Here is a 15189-nt window from a genome sequence, read left to right as displayed (position 1 = left end):
TTCTCATTTCCTCTATACTCAAGTACAAAAATGAAAACTAAAAACTAAAACTGAAATGATTATCAAACGGGCCCTAAGGGTATTTGGTTGTCTAATTTGTTGTTGTTGAGCTTTTAACCTTTTAAATATTGTCTCTCCCTTGAAAAAAATTTATGGATCTACCACAGTACCCAAGTGGTTACATTGTCAAGAATGTGCTTGCCAAACGAGCTCCCTTATTCTTATCTACATTGCTCAATGCCTTAACAACTTGTCCTAACTTTTGCTTTCCAACATAAGTGGCAATCAAGATACTCTCTACATCATTGCATCAAAGAAGTGACACCTTTACAAAATCCAATGTGAGATTTCCATCACATAAATTGGAAATAGAAGTTAAAAGAATCTTTTTAGTACAAATAAAGTTAATCCCTAAGCAATTACCCTTACATGTAATCAGGTTAATCCCTCTTCATACATAACTTATTTTTGTACAAGTAAGTTAGGTTCAACTATACCCAACGCCTTGCAAACCTTTACTAATATTTCTCTTAGAAAGAACCCCTTTTAGCAATATTATTTTATGAACACATGGATTAACAACCTTTGACCTAAAAGAGAAAATTAAAAGAAGAGACAGATTCATGGGTGGGGCCTACATATCTTTGAGTGGTATGTGGGACCACAATCATTCTAACCTCCCATGCAATGCAAGGAAGGGGATAATGTGCAGGAATATACATGGGCTATTCACTTATTAACATTCCCCAAAAATCTCTCTAAACTTCTGACAGTCTCTCGATGACTCATGAAAGCCTCAAAGTCCCCTTCTTCCCCCTTCCTTGAATCGGGTAATGCGTGAATGTGTGAGCGCCTTAGTGACCTACACGTTCTCTCTCAGACGTCTATCTCTCTCTTTCGTTACCATCTCTCTCCCACTTATATTTCGGATCACCACAGGACCTTTTCTCACTCAGTTTGACAAATCATTCTCAAATCCACCTCATCCCTCTCTCCCTTTTGAGAAATTCAACAGTCAACAACAACCCACCACAGAAAGCTAGGAGACAAAAAATTCCAGTTTTTCCCTTTTGCCTTTTTCTCTCTGCTCTTTTTTGCTTTCAGGGTCTTGTTTGTTTCTGCCTCTTATTTTCTTGAGTTATCTGAAACACGGACGATTATTGCCTTTCTTGGGTTTGTTTCATTCCACAAATTCTTTCGCTTTCTATCATTTTGTGTCAATTCTTTCACTGGGTTTCTTTTATTTTCTCTCCAAATTCATAAACGAAGACGCTTTCATTCTGTTTTGGCTATAATGGGTTTGTCCAGTTCTTTTGCAATTGGTCGTAGCTAGTTGGGTTTCTTTGTGACTGTGGATGAGTTGATGTTCTTTTGGCTGCTGGAGCTATCTCAAGTTCCAAGGACATGGGGAGGAAGAAGAGTGATCAAGAAACAGAGAAAGAAAATCAAGATGATACTGATAACGAGGCAGTAGAGGGAATTGGCAGACAGATGAGTGAGGCTTCTGTCTCTGCAGCTGAGGAGGAGGAAGATGAAGAAGGAAGCAACAAGATTCAGTTGGGTCCTCAATGCACTCTTAAAGAACAGATTGAGAAGGATAAGGTGTGTTTCTGCTCAAACTCAGGGTGTAAAAGATTGTATCTTTTTCTCTTATTTAATTTCTTTTTGGCGGTTGAATTTTTGATGTTGCCACTCTGGTGGTTGACTTTTGTTGCATCAGGATGATGAGAGTTTGAGGAGGTGGAAAGAACAGCTTCTTGGGGCTGTGGATTTTGAGAGTGTTGGAGGTACAGATTTCATTTTATCATCTCAGCTTTGCAATTTTACTGGAATTGCATTTCAGAATCTTTATTTATGTCAGCAGCTCTCTTTGACTTAAATCTTTCACTGTTGATGATTGCCAATGATCAAAATGGTTAAATAATTGAAAATAATTAAAGTAGTGCCACTTCCCTCTAACCCCATTCCCTTGCACTTTTATTTGATGCCCTGTCCTTTTCTTGCTTAATAATGATTCCTTTGACCATTATCTTAAGAATATTTGCATCTTAATATTTATCATTAGTTGAGTACAATTTTGCTTGTTATGCTTGTTTTCACGTGAGAATTGGCACATGTTTTATTTATTTTCAGCTTGGAGACGTTCTTCTTTTGGGCTATAAGCCTGTATGTGCTTATCTCTTAGTTCTATGAATCTCTTTGATGTAGGGTCCATAAATTTGTATTATTTTCCTTTTAATGAAAACTGCAATCGTGAACCATGATCATAACATGAATATCAGATCACATTACTATTCAAAGAATCCAACTTTCTCAAAAACCTGTCATTCGTATTGCTGTCTGTGAACACTCTAGAGATGATCTCTTCCACTTTTTCTTCTGCATAGGGCTTGCTTGCAGCATAAGACCTGTATTTATGACTTCATAGTAAAACAACCATACTTGTTCAACTTCGACAACTAGTGATTCTTCACCTATCTGTTATTTTACTACAACATTTTCAGAACTTGTTGCCTACAGTCTTGTAGACTTGTGCAATTTAGAGATGAATTTGTCGATTATCGGTTTTCTTTTTATCTTTTTTTTTCTTCTTCCCTCTCATTTCGCAACCAACCTCACGGGTATAGTTGGCCATTTTAATGAGGTTATTTTGATCAGAGAATCCTACAAAAGCAGCATTCTTTACTAGTTTGATGGTAAGGGTGTATGTTTAGAAATAAGAATTTGGCTTTCTGCATTCCAACTCTCTGTTTCTAATGTTTCTAATGTTTTACACTCCATGCCTTATCCATCTCTTTCCTTTTTTGTTTTAAATGGTTCCTCTTTATTTCTCGGACGTAGTAATTCTTTCCCTTCTTTTACAACAGAAACTCTTGAACCTGAAGTGAAGTTCATTCAACTGTCAATCCTCTCTCCTGATAGACCTGACATTGTTCTTGATATTCCGGAAGATGGGAAACCCAAGGGCTTATGGTTTACGCTGAAAGAAGGCAGTCCACACAACCTGAAATTCTCCTTCCAAGTTACCAATAACATTGTATCCGGCCTCAAGTACACCAACACTGTGTGGAAAACTGGTGTCAAGGGTAAGTAAGCTATATCCATCCTAATTGTCCTTGAAAAATGAATCATGATGCACTCAAATTGTTCCGTTCACAAGGATTTTAATTTCAGTTGACAGCACAAAAGAGATGATTGGAACTTTCAGTCCTCAGCCAGAGCCTTACACACATTTGATGCCAGAAGAGACCACACCTTCTGGCATATTTGCCAGAGGATCATATTCTGCAAGATCAAAGGTAAGCCCAGTTGAAGTAAATACATAATCTTACCAGGATTGCAGTGTTTAAGATTTCCGAATTTATATAATCTTTCCATAATTAACTGAATGAAGTAATATAGTTACCACTATAGGATCTCATTCTGTTCTATCTCCATCTCTGTCTCTGCAGTTTCTGGACGATGATAACAAGTGCTACTTGGAAATCAATTACACCTTCGACATTCGAAAGGAATGGGCTAAATAAACAGAGAGATTTCCCAATGAGCGCCAGCGTATCTTTTTCATTCGGCTTATGTTCTTGCACCACGATTAGCTTAAGATTTTTCCAGTTAATGAGTATCCAAACATTACTTACTTCCCTGGTTATGCTAAGTTTGTTAGTTAATTTTCATAACATTGGATTGCAAAGAAAGAGAGTCTGTTGAGGGGATTTTTTGTTTACTGCCTGTAATAAAAGGTGAGCTTAGATTTTGTTCTTGATTCACTGCATTTGTCTGAAGGAGTCCTCATTTCTTTGATTTCTTTAGCTGCTAAAGCCAAAGAAATATGATAGGCTATTTGAAAATTATTAAACAGTTTAGTCAATTATGCTAATCATAATCGACAGCTTGAAGACAGCATGGTTTGCAATATTGGGTTGGTGGCAAGTGCTTCAAATTCACACTCAAAATGGAGTTGTTGAATTCAAGGAACCCTGATGCAAGATGCCCCACTTTCAAGTTTCAGATAGAGCTGAGCATTGATTTTTCTAGTATGAACACAGAAGGGTACAAAACGTGCCCCTTTCAAATTGAAGGTGCATGAGATTTCAAAGATATACCCACAATTGAAAAGAACAAATGGAATCATTAAATCAGCTTGATTTGGCCATCCTAGCTGCTTTCTGCACCTGACAACAACCCATCATCCTCCCACCTCTTCTCCACTCATCTCTTGTTATGAATGCTTGTCCACATTCATGTTTTTGGACTTGGCCTTTGTATGCCTACTAGAATGGACATGGGTTAACTTTTGTTAAGAACAAAGGCAAAGAGAGCTTGATGCTTAATTTAGTTGAAATATGCAAATGGATCAAGGTTACTTCATTCAATTTGGCCAATATTTAGCATGTTATGTGAGCAGTGTATTAACGCAGGATGATACATGTTTATAGTGAGTTTGATGTAGTTAGCCCATTATGGTGGCGTAGTTTTATTACAGGCCTATTTATTAATAAGCAATTTAGGGAGAGAGACTCGATGGGTATATAATACTTGATTAGCTACTTAACCACCAATGTGGGATTAGGATCCAACAACAAAATCATTCATACAAAACTGCATGACATAGACTTATGCCAATGGATGGATCCACTTGCATCCTTTATAAAGTTTAATTTATATAACTTTGGTTAATTAATCAAACGAGGATCATGTGCCAAAACACTACTCCTAGCCAACTAATCGGTTAGATTAATCAGAAAAATTGGCATCACACCTTCCCCACAGAGAAGACAAATCCCACCTCTCTTGATTATGATTAATCAAAACACTAAACTTGATTTGACCGCAAATACCAATGACTTCCACATGCCATTTTTTTCAAAGTCTTCAGAATTAATTTACCAAAGTTTATATAGGTACACATTTAGAAAATAAAAAATATCCGTCTAGCTTTGAATAAAATATAAAAATAATAATAATTTAGTTAAGAGTTGATTAGTGCTCTACCACAATGTTAGAAAAATTATTATAAGAACAGAGTAACGTTTAGTTTCTCTTGTTCAATGATGCTGTCCTTAATTTACAGCATAATTAGTAATAATTTTGAATAATTTTGAATAATAATTATAATTATGGGATAATTAAAATAAATAACAATTATTTTTTGAATGGTTTTAGTTGCCATGTGAACCCCAAAATAAATGGGCATATAAAATTTCATAGTGTGGTGGGGTGTCTGTCTGTGTGTCGGCGTGAGTAAAACACGAAGAAACGGTGTCGTATGTCTCGAACCACGGTTCACTAGCATTAACGGCGGGCGTAGTTTCTCGTGAGCGAGTACGCATGTTTGCCGAATCATTGGGTACAGTTGGCACGGGGACAACCAGACAGCCAATGCCCGCTGGCCCAAATCTCATGGTGGGCCCCACTTTGCCATTCTCAATTGTTCAATTCTCCCCACGAGATTTTGATTACCAATTTTCCATATATTTTATTTTCATTTTTCTTTCCTTTTGTGTAATGAAAAAACTAATCTTGATTTTTTTTTTGTCATCAAATAATTACTGGTGTCGCTAACGAGTCTAACAAAATGATAAATGACATTGATTTGCAGATGAATGATCTATTTAAATCCTCATAACACATTGATAGTGTATGTGTGAGAAAATTCTCTTTCTCTTTATAATATAGACTATCACTTATATATAAAAATAATAATAATAATAACTACGGGTGGAAGTTTCTGAGAATTAACACCCATCCAACATAGCCCATTAGTTTCTAAAAAATAATAATAATACACCTAGCCCAACTTCCCATGAAAAGGTGAAGAAGTTACAATCTCTTTTTCACTTTGACCAAGTATCCTATCAACAAACCAAAAGTTTGAACCAAGTTCATTCAATGCACAAAAAGAGGCATATCATAACGATTAATCCAAGAAGATGGCCAAAAGGAATGAAAAAGGCATAACCAATCTTCTCAAGAGAAGAGAGGGCAAATGTATGCATTAACAGATGCTTGGATGTCAATGGAAGTATAGGCAGTCCTTCTAGATGTTTTACTGTTTACTTTCCTTGGAGTTTGTTGATACAGTAAAAGTTAGTTGATACAGTAAAGTTAGCCACAAGAAGTGAACTTCAACTCCCAGCAAGCAAAAGAGAAAAAAAAAAGCAAAAAAAAAAAAAACCCAATTACAGAATAATTTTTTTGAGAGACAATTACAGAATATATAGCAACAGTTCAAACTAACATGAGAAGATAATTTGATGAGAAAATGAGGGACAAAATCTTAATGATGAGGTAGAGTGAAAGTTAGAGTCTCCAACCCAATGCATTAAAAACTGAATAGATGGAGGTGATTTAGAAAGCCCACCACCCCACATAATGATGCATACACTCTTTTCTTTTGTAACTGAAAAGTCATTCCAATAAAAGGATTTGTTTATTTGAAGAAGCATCCTCAGTTTGCAAACAGCCTTCTAGTACACCCACTTCCTTCTTTATATCTCTTCACCACCAGGCACCAGCTGGTTCCATCCCCACTGCCATTCTTTTGTTTTTATCTTACCAACAAGAACCCACCTTTACTTTATAAAGTGTCACCACATTTCAGTCTTTATTGCATTCTCAATCTCAACCTCAACCACCAATTCTCTCTCTGAGTTCCTCTTTTGGTGAGAGGTCAGTGTTTTTAGTTTTAGTAGTCTCTCTCTGCTCAGCCTGCACCTTATTTTCATAAGGATTTTGTACAACTTTTGACTGCTTCTTTGTGCTTGCGAAAGTTTATTGCTTTACTTCATAGTCCATGATATTAAGTTTAATTATATGCTATGTGAGACATTACTGAGCTGATCTAGATCTGATTTGTTGATGTACATTGTTTGACTGTGGACTCTGTCTCTTGTTCTTCTAGAGATTTGTTGACTTGGGCTTACTCAGAAACCTCTAGTGAGGGTGAAAAGCTCAAGGTACACAAACATGTTCTAGTGGAAGAGATGAATTGCTCACAGAAACTGCAATTTTGATCTGATTTTTTGCCATTTGTAATTTTATCTTCTGAGTTCAGAAACAGGGATTGGGTCAAATTCTAAGTTATATATCAACCTGCATTACTTATTTTTCGTGTTTCCTGTATTGCGATGCCATGTACTGTTGCCCCTGTTCTTTTAGTGCAGTCCATTAGATCTTTTATTAAACAGCCCCTACCACTGTAATGGGTTTCCTTTTTAAAAATTTGTTGATCAAGATCTGGGTTTTCTTAATAAAGAGGCTCATTGTGTTTTTAAGATTTTCTTGATCTTACAAAGATTTTGCAAACTGGGTTTTGTGGGAACGTAGTTCTAGTGCACTGGGAAAGGTGAAAAGTTGGGATCTTGGAATTAATTGGAAAAACTTATACTCAGTACTCACTGACTCTGTGATTAACTGGCAATTTCTTTTGGTTTTAGTGTTTAATTGGCATTTTACCATTGTGCTTGGAATTTTTTTTTCTTGCAGGAATTTGGAGAGTGTCGCCATACAAAAAGTACTATTAAGTTGGACAAAATGGAACTTCCTGTGGTTTTCATGCTACTGCTTCTGTGTTCTTCAGCAGCATATGCTCAAACTTCTAAATCTCCCATCTTAAGCCCTACTCCAGCCCCAGCACCAGCACCGGAATACGTGAACCTCACAGATTTACTCACTGTGGCCGGCCCATTCCACACCTTCCTTAACTACCTTGAGTCCACCAAAGTGCTTGAGACCTTTCAAGACCAAGCCAACAAGACTGAGGAAGGCATAACTATCTTTGTACCAACAGATAGTGCCTTCTCATCTCTTAAGAAGCCCTCTCTTTCCAATCTCACAGCTGACCAGCTCAAGTCACTCATCCTATTCCATGCCTTGCCGCATTACTATTCTTTATCTGACTTCAAAAACCTAAGCCAATCAAGCCCCATACCTACATTTGCTGGTGGACAATACACTTTGAACTTCACTGATGTTTCAGGCACCGTGCACCTTACCTCAGGATGGACAGACACAAAAGTGAGCAGCAGTGTGCTTTCCACTGATCCTGTTGCAATTTACCAAGTTAACAAGGTTCTTCTTCCTGAGGCAATCTTTGGCACTGACATACCTCCAACCCCAGCTCCTGCACCGGCTCCCGCTGCACCAGCTGCAGATGCTCCAACAGCTGATGGAACTAAAGGCTCATCGTCTCCAGGATCTTCACCAGGAAAATCCTCTTCTTACAGGATTATCAGCTGGGGTATTTGGGGTCACTTTGTTTTGGCAGTCTCAGCTGGGCTGGTCTTGTTCTTGTGAGACAGACTTCACCACTGAAATCCTTTTAAGTTATGTTAAAAGGGCTTATATTCACTTATTTTGTTCAATTGCTTTGATTTTGAAACCATTTTTTGTGGACATATGTGGGTACTGAATCTTTACGTGTATGAGAATTTGAGTTCCGTTGTCCAAATGAGTAAATGGCAATTTGTTTGATCTTGTTTATACAGCAAAATGTTTGTACTGTAATGTTAACTTAATTCTTATGTTGCCTTCCCTTGTACAATATATGTGAAAGTAAACTATACTCATGCTAAGAGATTGCCTCCAAGTCTTTTGCTTACCAGTTTGATCCCATATGGTGAGGAGATCCTGGAAATTTAAAACCTTGCTGAAACTGCATATTTGAAGATTGTGAATTCTACTAAGCAACTCACTTCTAACTGCTTAACAATTGCATATTTCGTAATTTTTTTTTTCTTTTTTGATAGGGAACTTGCACAAAGTTCCTACCTTTTCTTTTCATAGGTCCTACTTTCATATCTCCTCCTGTTTTGAAATGTTAAATAATTATCGTAAACAATTGTTAAGCTCAAGTCAGACTGAAAATCAACAAGCACATACTTTTTCATGACAATTGGTTGGGCCTATAGTGTTCAGTCATCCTCTCAATCATATTGCCTTAGCCAGATATCTATTGGAATATGTCAAGATCATAGAAAACTAGTTGTTTTCGACTATATCAAAACCGTGCCATCATTGAGATCGAGCCTGAAGGTGAGTTAAGATGGAGATCCGAGATCTCAATCTCACATGTGACCTCCATTAAGTTTATAATTATCACATTTTTCTTAGAGGTGATGGTCTAAATTATCATGTTTACCAAAAAATAGGCATAAACTATTCTAAAGTACCTACTTCACAAGAGAGGGGGATCATGCTCGGGTGTAAGGATTTGGATACACTAGCCGAGCCAACTAATCTAACTCATATATGCAAACAAAACCAAAAAGAGTAAAGATAGCTTCCTTAACGTGGTTATTTTTTATTTATAAAAAGTAGAAACACAATATATATATATATATAGGAAAGAAAAAGTCAAAACCATCTATTTTTAGGGATCTACCAAATCTTTTCTCTTTCTCTTATTTAAGATTGACATTTTCCTTTTTGTAGTTTCCCCATTTTGGAATTGATGCCAAACAGACGTTCCCACGGGAATTGAATGGAGGAGGGTGTGTCTGTGTTCAATATTATTAGACATTCACATTCATGGACATATATTATGGACAAGCAATAGGCCACCTTGGACTCTCCTCCTCTGCTTTTGCATTTGCCTTATTGCCTTCCCTGGCTCTTCGCGCGTCCTATCGCCTACACGTTTTTCTCTCCTTCTCTCACTCTTTTCTTCTGTCTTTCATCAAACACAAACATAACTCTCTCTCTCTCTCTCGCTGAAGAAAATCCAAGCTTGCTCAAAAAGAATGAGAAAGTCCTTCAATTTCAGCTTTGTTTTCTGAGATTCCATAAGGTACTCTCGTACATTTTTCTACCTGAATACTCATTTCTCGACGTGGGTTTTGATTATTTTATGTGTTTATCAACATTACCATTTGATTCGATAACTGGGTCAATCCTGAAAGAAGAAAAAAACGCGTTTTTTTTATTAACATGCACGTTGGTTTGCATCTATGATATGGTTCCTCAATTGGGTTTCTTTTTATTTTGACATATATGGATCTGGTTTGTGCTTCTGTTGTTGCAAGATTGTTAATTCCATGCTGACTTGTCGAACGTTATGGCTATTTGAAAATTGAGATATATGATTTTGTTTCTGGGAAATCGGTGTTAAGCTTTATGCACTGGGACTTCGGCACAAACAAAAAAAGGGAAGATGTCTGGCTTTGAGGGAGTTATTGTTTCTGATACATGGCTGCAGAGCCAATTCACTCAAGTCGAGCTTCGGACCCTGAAATCAAGAGTAAGCTTTCTGATTTCCTATCAAGTGGCAATTTGTATTCTAGATTACTAGGCTATGTATGTTCTTTGGCGAAATTATGTGATCAAGTGGCAATTTTGTGGTGACATGTGGAATTGGTTGCATTGGTTTTAGTATCTTTCAATAAGGAATCAGTCTGGTCGCGTCATTGTGGGAGATTTGCCGCCTGTTTTTGCAAAACTGAAGGCTTTCACCGAAATGTTCACCGAAGATGAGGTTAAAGGTATCTTATTGGAGTCGAACAAGGACAATGGAGAAGAAATTGATTTTGAGTCCTATCTTCGGGTGAGTCTTTGAAGCATGAGGTTATGTCTTCCATTTCTCCTGTATTTCAATTATATTGTTCATAATCGGTGGATGGAATATGCTTTAGTTAAAATTGAAACAGAAATCAATCAGTGAGATCTTGTGAATGAGCAGACCTGACTGGCAGTTCAGTTTCCTTTTAACTATAGATCATGTTCGCATATTTGTTGGTCATGGTGGACTGGTACAAGAAATTAATGGGATTTGCTAAATGGCAGGCATATTTGAATTTGCAAGCCCGTGCAACAGCAAAATCTGGTGGTTCGAAATCTTCATTTCTCAAGGCAACCACAACAACTGTTCACCACGCGATTAATGAATCTGAGAAGTCTTCTTATGTTGCCCACATTAACAGCTACCTGGCAGAAGATTCATTCTTGAAGAAGTTTCTTCCATTAGATCCATCTACAAATTCTTTATTTGATCTGGCAAAAGGTGGAGTACTACTTTGGTAGGGGCACTGGACCCACTCAACAATTTTCTACTCAATAGTGTCCACAGACATTTTCAAGTTTGTTAATTATTTTAGTTGCTTCATGTAGTAAGCTTATCAATGTAGCTGTTCCCGGGACTATAGATGAGCGAGCTATCAATACTAAAACTTCCCTTAATCCATGGGAGAGGAATGAGAACCATACCCTTTGTCTTAATTCTGCAAAGGCTATTGGCTGCACTGTAGTTAACATTGGCACACAGGATTTGGTTGAAGCTAGAGTAAGTTGAGCACTGCCAGCTACCCATTGGAAATTTTCCAGTTTCCTAAAATTTTTCTTAACATTTTCACCATTTGCTTAATTTGCAGCCCTATCTAGTACTTGGCTTGATTTCTCAAATAATCAAGGTATGCAGTATGAGTTTTTTTTTATCGTTTTTGTTTTTGGTATTTTTTTTATCATAGAGTCCACAATAATTCGATATTTGGGTTATAAAGGCTTAAACTTATAACTTGTCTTTTCATGTGGTGGCATTATCAGATTCAACTGTTAGCTGATCTCAATCTGAAGAAAACTCCACAACTTGTGGAGTTGGTGGATGACAGCAAGGTCACAAAGTTTTATTTATATTCACTTATCCTTGATTAAACAAGGGCGGATAATCTGTATGTACACTTCGTTATGTTGGTAGATGAACATATAAGCTAACTTCAGCTATTATGTTAGTGGACAGGATGTGGAGGAGCTCTTGGGTCTACCACCTGAGAAGGTTCTACTGAAATGGATGAATTTTCATTTGAAGAAAGCTGGCTATGAAAAACAAGTTACAAACTTCTCTTCTGATGTGAAGGTAAGAGCAAGCTAACCAGTTTTGTACTGATAAGCATTTTATGCATAAACCTAATAGCAATGGTGTCAAAATTGTATTTCCAGTCTCCTATAAACTGACCACTAAATTGTCAATTAGGAAGGAACATAAGACTTGTATCCAACGTGATTTTTTTATTTTTGTTTTAAAGTATGCTGTTGATTTTTTTTTATCCTCGTGATTATGTAATAAGATTAACACATTTTCAGGATGGAGAGGCTTATGCTTACCTGCTTAATGCTCTTGCACCAGAGCACTCAGGCCCTGCCGCCTTGGATAAGAAGGATCCTACAGAAAGAGCAAACCTTGTTCTTGAGCAAGCAGAGAAATTGGATTGCAAAAGATACCTCACTCCTAAAGACATTGTTGAGGGCTCACCAAATCTTAATCTTGCGTTTGTTGCACAAATTTTCCATCACAGGCAAGAAACAGCACTTCTCAAGTGCTTTAGGCTTGCAGATTTTGATATTCATTCATATTTTCGCATCACCAATTTACCATATTGCGTGTTTATATTTGTTTTGAATAACAGTGCCTGTTGCTTTCTAGCGCAGATCAATTATATTGTGTTCTATTGTTTTTGCTTCTTGATTCTCCTTCACTATCAGTTGGTGGTTCTGATGTTTCAGTTTGCAATGCTGCAGTAGTTCTAATCAGTGTGTAGTGCCTTTTTGTTCAGATTAATATACTGTGTTAATGGTGTGTGAATTTTTCATGCAGAAATGGCTTGACTACTGACAGTAAAAAAATGTCCTTTGCTGAGATGATGACAGATGATGCCGAGACTTCTCGGGAAGAGAGATGCTTCCGACTGTGGATTAACAGTCTTGGAACTGCTACCTATGTCAATAATCTTTTTGAAGATGTCAGAAATGGGTGAGATTTTTAATTTCTCTTCCCTCTAACCCCTTAGAAGCACATACATGTTGTGACTGGTTGAGCCATGATTGATATATATCCCTTTTGGATGCAGATGGGTTCTTTTAGAAGTTCTTGACAAAATTTCTTCGGGAGCAGTCAACTGGAAAAAGGCAACAAAGCCGCCGATAAAAATGCCATTTAGAAAAGTTGAGAATTGCAACCAAGTTATTGAGATTGGGAAGGAATTAAATTTCTCCCTTGTGAATGTAGCAGGGAATGATATTGTGCAAGGAAATAAGAAGCTCATACTGGGTGAGTTTGAAGAGTTTTCCTTTAAAATATTGTGTTGGTAGTACTGCAATATTAATTTTTTTCATCCAAGAAAACCTTGAAAGTTATGGTACCTTCTTAGAACTATATGATTTCTAATTGACTTGGAAAAAATATAAGACAAATAGTATTGGATTTCTGACTGTTAAGTTTTACTAGTTGGAGTTTTTTTGTTTTTGTTTTTGTTTGTTTTTGTTTTTGGTTGTGCTAAGACAAATTGAGGTCTCCAACCCGTTTCCTCAATTCAAACTTCTATAATTTAAATACGCAACCTCAGATATATATCTAGGGTGGACAAGTGAATTTAAAGCTCTTTGTTTATATGTCTCCATTTTAATGTTAGTGATAACTCTTTAACTTCCCCTGTATCCCCAGCATATTTATGGCAGTTGATGAGGTTTAGTATGCTTCAACTCTTGAAAAACTTGAGATTACACTCCCAAGGTAAAGCAGGAAAAGAGATTACTGATGCAGACATTCTAAATTGGGCAAACAAAAAAGTTAAGAAGGCAGGTAGAACCTCCCAAATGGACAGTTTCAAGGTAATTCAATAAACAATGGCCTTTCTTACTGACAGCTTCAATCCGATGATTGGCATTTTAGTTTTTAAGGTTTTATTTATTTATTTATTGAACTTTCAAATTTTAGGATAGAAACCTTTCCAGTGGAGTTTTCCTCCTCGAGCTTCTTAGTGCTGTGGAGCCAAGGGTGGTTAATTGGAGTCTTGCCACAAAGGGGGAAACTGGTATGGCACTTTTTGTAGTTCATGAACAAGGTTGTTTTCTCTTATGTAATTACTTGGCGACTTGGAAATTCTTGTACATGCTAAAAACATCAATATATCAAGCTCGTAGGTTTTTGGCTTTCTTAGGGATCAACTATTTGAGAAGGACACGTATCCTCTATAGAAAGCGGGAAACATTTCTCACTTTTTTCATCATTACCTTCTTGTTACCATTTATTATTATTTTATTTTTTTCTAACTTCATTATCTTCAATATTGCAGAGGAAGATAAGAAATTGAATGCAACATATATAATCAGTGTCGCCCGAAAGCTTGGTTGCTCCATTTTCTTGTTACCAGAGGACATTATTGAGGTATGGGATATTGTAGTGGACCAAAATATTTATAGCTTACTCATCTGTCATCTTGACTGAAATATATGAAATCATCAAGTACTCTCTGTCCCTTTTGGCATCTAATGGGGTCACTAATTATTTGTCACTAAGAGAAGTATCTGGTTCTGAGGAATAGTCTAACTCCAAAATTATAGATATGGAGTTTTGCAGCCTTCTGTTTCTAAATTAACATTTTCAAAGAGTGGGATTGAATCCTTCACTATATTTCTACTCTCAGAAATCCGTAATTTTTTTCGTGTTGTTCAAATGCTTGATATCTTTCTCATTTGTTTGTCTGTTTATGGTCAAACTATTTTAACGCAAAGAAGAATGCTAACTAATGTTATGAGTGGAGCAGAGTATTTCAGTTGAACTGGATTGAACCAAAACTGCAGTCTACCTTCTTCAATGTAGTATTAGACTAGTAGGTATATAACATCCAAATTGTACTGCCATGTGCTTTGGTATGGCAGGTAAACCAGAAGATGATCCTTACTTTGACTGCAAGCATCATGTACTGGAGTCTGCAGCAACCAGAAGGTGAATCAGAATCAAGCCTTAACAGTCCTGATGGCTCCCCTACAGCTTCCGCTGATGGTGAAACTGGTTTGGCTAGTGCAGTGTCCAAGTTGTCTATGGATAGAGCTGCTTCAGATAATGCTACCTCCCCACAGATAGAGAATGAGAATCCCTCAAAGGTCGAAAATGAGCAATCTTCTCTAGAAAATGAAAAAAATGACCCTTCTGATGGAAAATGACAGGATATACTTATTTATTTATTTATTTATTTATTCTATTTATCTTTTTCTAGAGAACAGGAATAAGAGGAACTTGATTTCTGTTATCAGTTCTCTTGCTCATGCAAAGGGAAAGTGCTCAATTTTAATGGGCTTGTAAACCACAGGGTCTTGTAAATTTTTGTTAGAGATTATTGTACCTAGGTATATTCTTTTAATGGGTATTGCATTATTTTTGCTGAATAATGCGAAGGGAGAAAAAGCATTGTTTGTTTATCT

General features: G+C 36.7%; 3 protein-coding genes across 5 annotated transcripts; all 3 read left to right on the top strand.

Moving 5' to 3' along the window:
- The first annotated feature begins 799 nt into the window (after nucleotides 1–799).
- SCN1 (Immunoglobulin E-set superfamily protein) lies at nucleotides 800–3767 on the top strand. The gene is made up of 5 exons (XM_008231622.2): nucleotides 800–1602; nucleotides 1721–1787; nucleotides 2868–3086; nucleotides 3175–3299; nucleotides 3453–3767. The coding sequence occupies exons 1-5, from the start codon at nucleotides 1405–1407 to the stop codon at nucleotides 3525–3527; spliced, it is 684 nt and encodes a 227-aa protein (XP_008229844.2). The 5' UTR covers nucleotides 800–1404; the 3' UTR covers nucleotides 3528–3767.
- A 2683-nt stretch (nucleotides 3768–6450) lies between these two features.
- FLA7 (FASCICLIN-like arabinoogalactan 7) lies at nucleotides 6451–8491 on the top strand. 2 transcript variants are annotated; one of them, XM_008231621.2, is made up of 2 exons: nucleotides 6451–6669; nucleotides 7486–8491. In XM_008231621.2, the coding sequence occupies exon 2, from the start codon at nucleotides 7534–7536 to the stop codon at nucleotides 8293–8295; it is 762 nt and encodes a 253-aa protein (XP_008229843.1). In that variant the 5' UTR covers nucleotides 6451–6669; nucleotides 7486–7533; the 3' UTR covers nucleotides 8296–8491. The 2 variants fall into 2 exon arrangements, with proteins under 2 accessions (XP_008229843.1, XP_088906338.1); XM_089050212.1 differs by lacking the exon at nucleotides 6451–6669 and adding an exon at nucleotides 6718–6956.
- A 1016-nt stretch (nucleotides 8492–9507) lies between these two features.
- LOC103329190 (fimbrin-5-like) lies at nucleotides 9508–15172 on the top strand. 2 transcript variants are annotated; one of them, XM_008231620.3, is made up of 15 exons: nucleotides 9508–9787; nucleotides 10023–10237; nucleotides 10370–10540; nucleotides 10780–11012; nucleotides 11104–11275; nucleotides 11364–11402; nucleotides 11536–11604; nucleotides 11729–11845; nucleotides 12073–12284; nucleotides 12584–12739; nucleotides 12837–13036; nucleotides 13430–13596; nucleotides 13703–13799; nucleotides 14061–14152; nucleotides 14647–15172. In XM_008231620.3, the coding sequence occupies exons 2-15, from the start codon at nucleotides 10151–10153 to the stop codon at nucleotides 14929–14931; spliced, it is 2097 nt and encodes a 698-aa protein (XP_008229842.2). In that variant the 5' UTR covers nucleotides 9508–9787; nucleotides 10023–10150; the 3' UTR covers nucleotides 14932–15172. The 2 variants fall into 2 exon arrangements, with proteins under 2 accessions (XP_008229842.2, XP_016649294.2); XM_016793808.2 differs by having other exon boundaries at nucleotides 9539–9787; nucleotides 10110–10237.
- The last annotated feature ends 17 nt before the right edge of the window (nucleotides 15173–15189 follow it).

This window comes from Prunus mume, linkage group LG4 (genome assembly GCF_029339155.1).
Source record: "Prunus mume cultivar Tortuosa linkage group LG4, ASM2933915v1, whole genome shotgun sequence".
NCBI classification, from domain to species: domain Eukaryota; kingdom Viridiplantae; phylum Streptophyta; class Magnoliopsida; order Rosales; family Rosaceae; genus Prunus; species Prunus mume.
The sequence above is the reverse complement of the archived record's forward strand: the minus strand, read 5'-3'. Positions and strand labels throughout refer to the sequence as shown.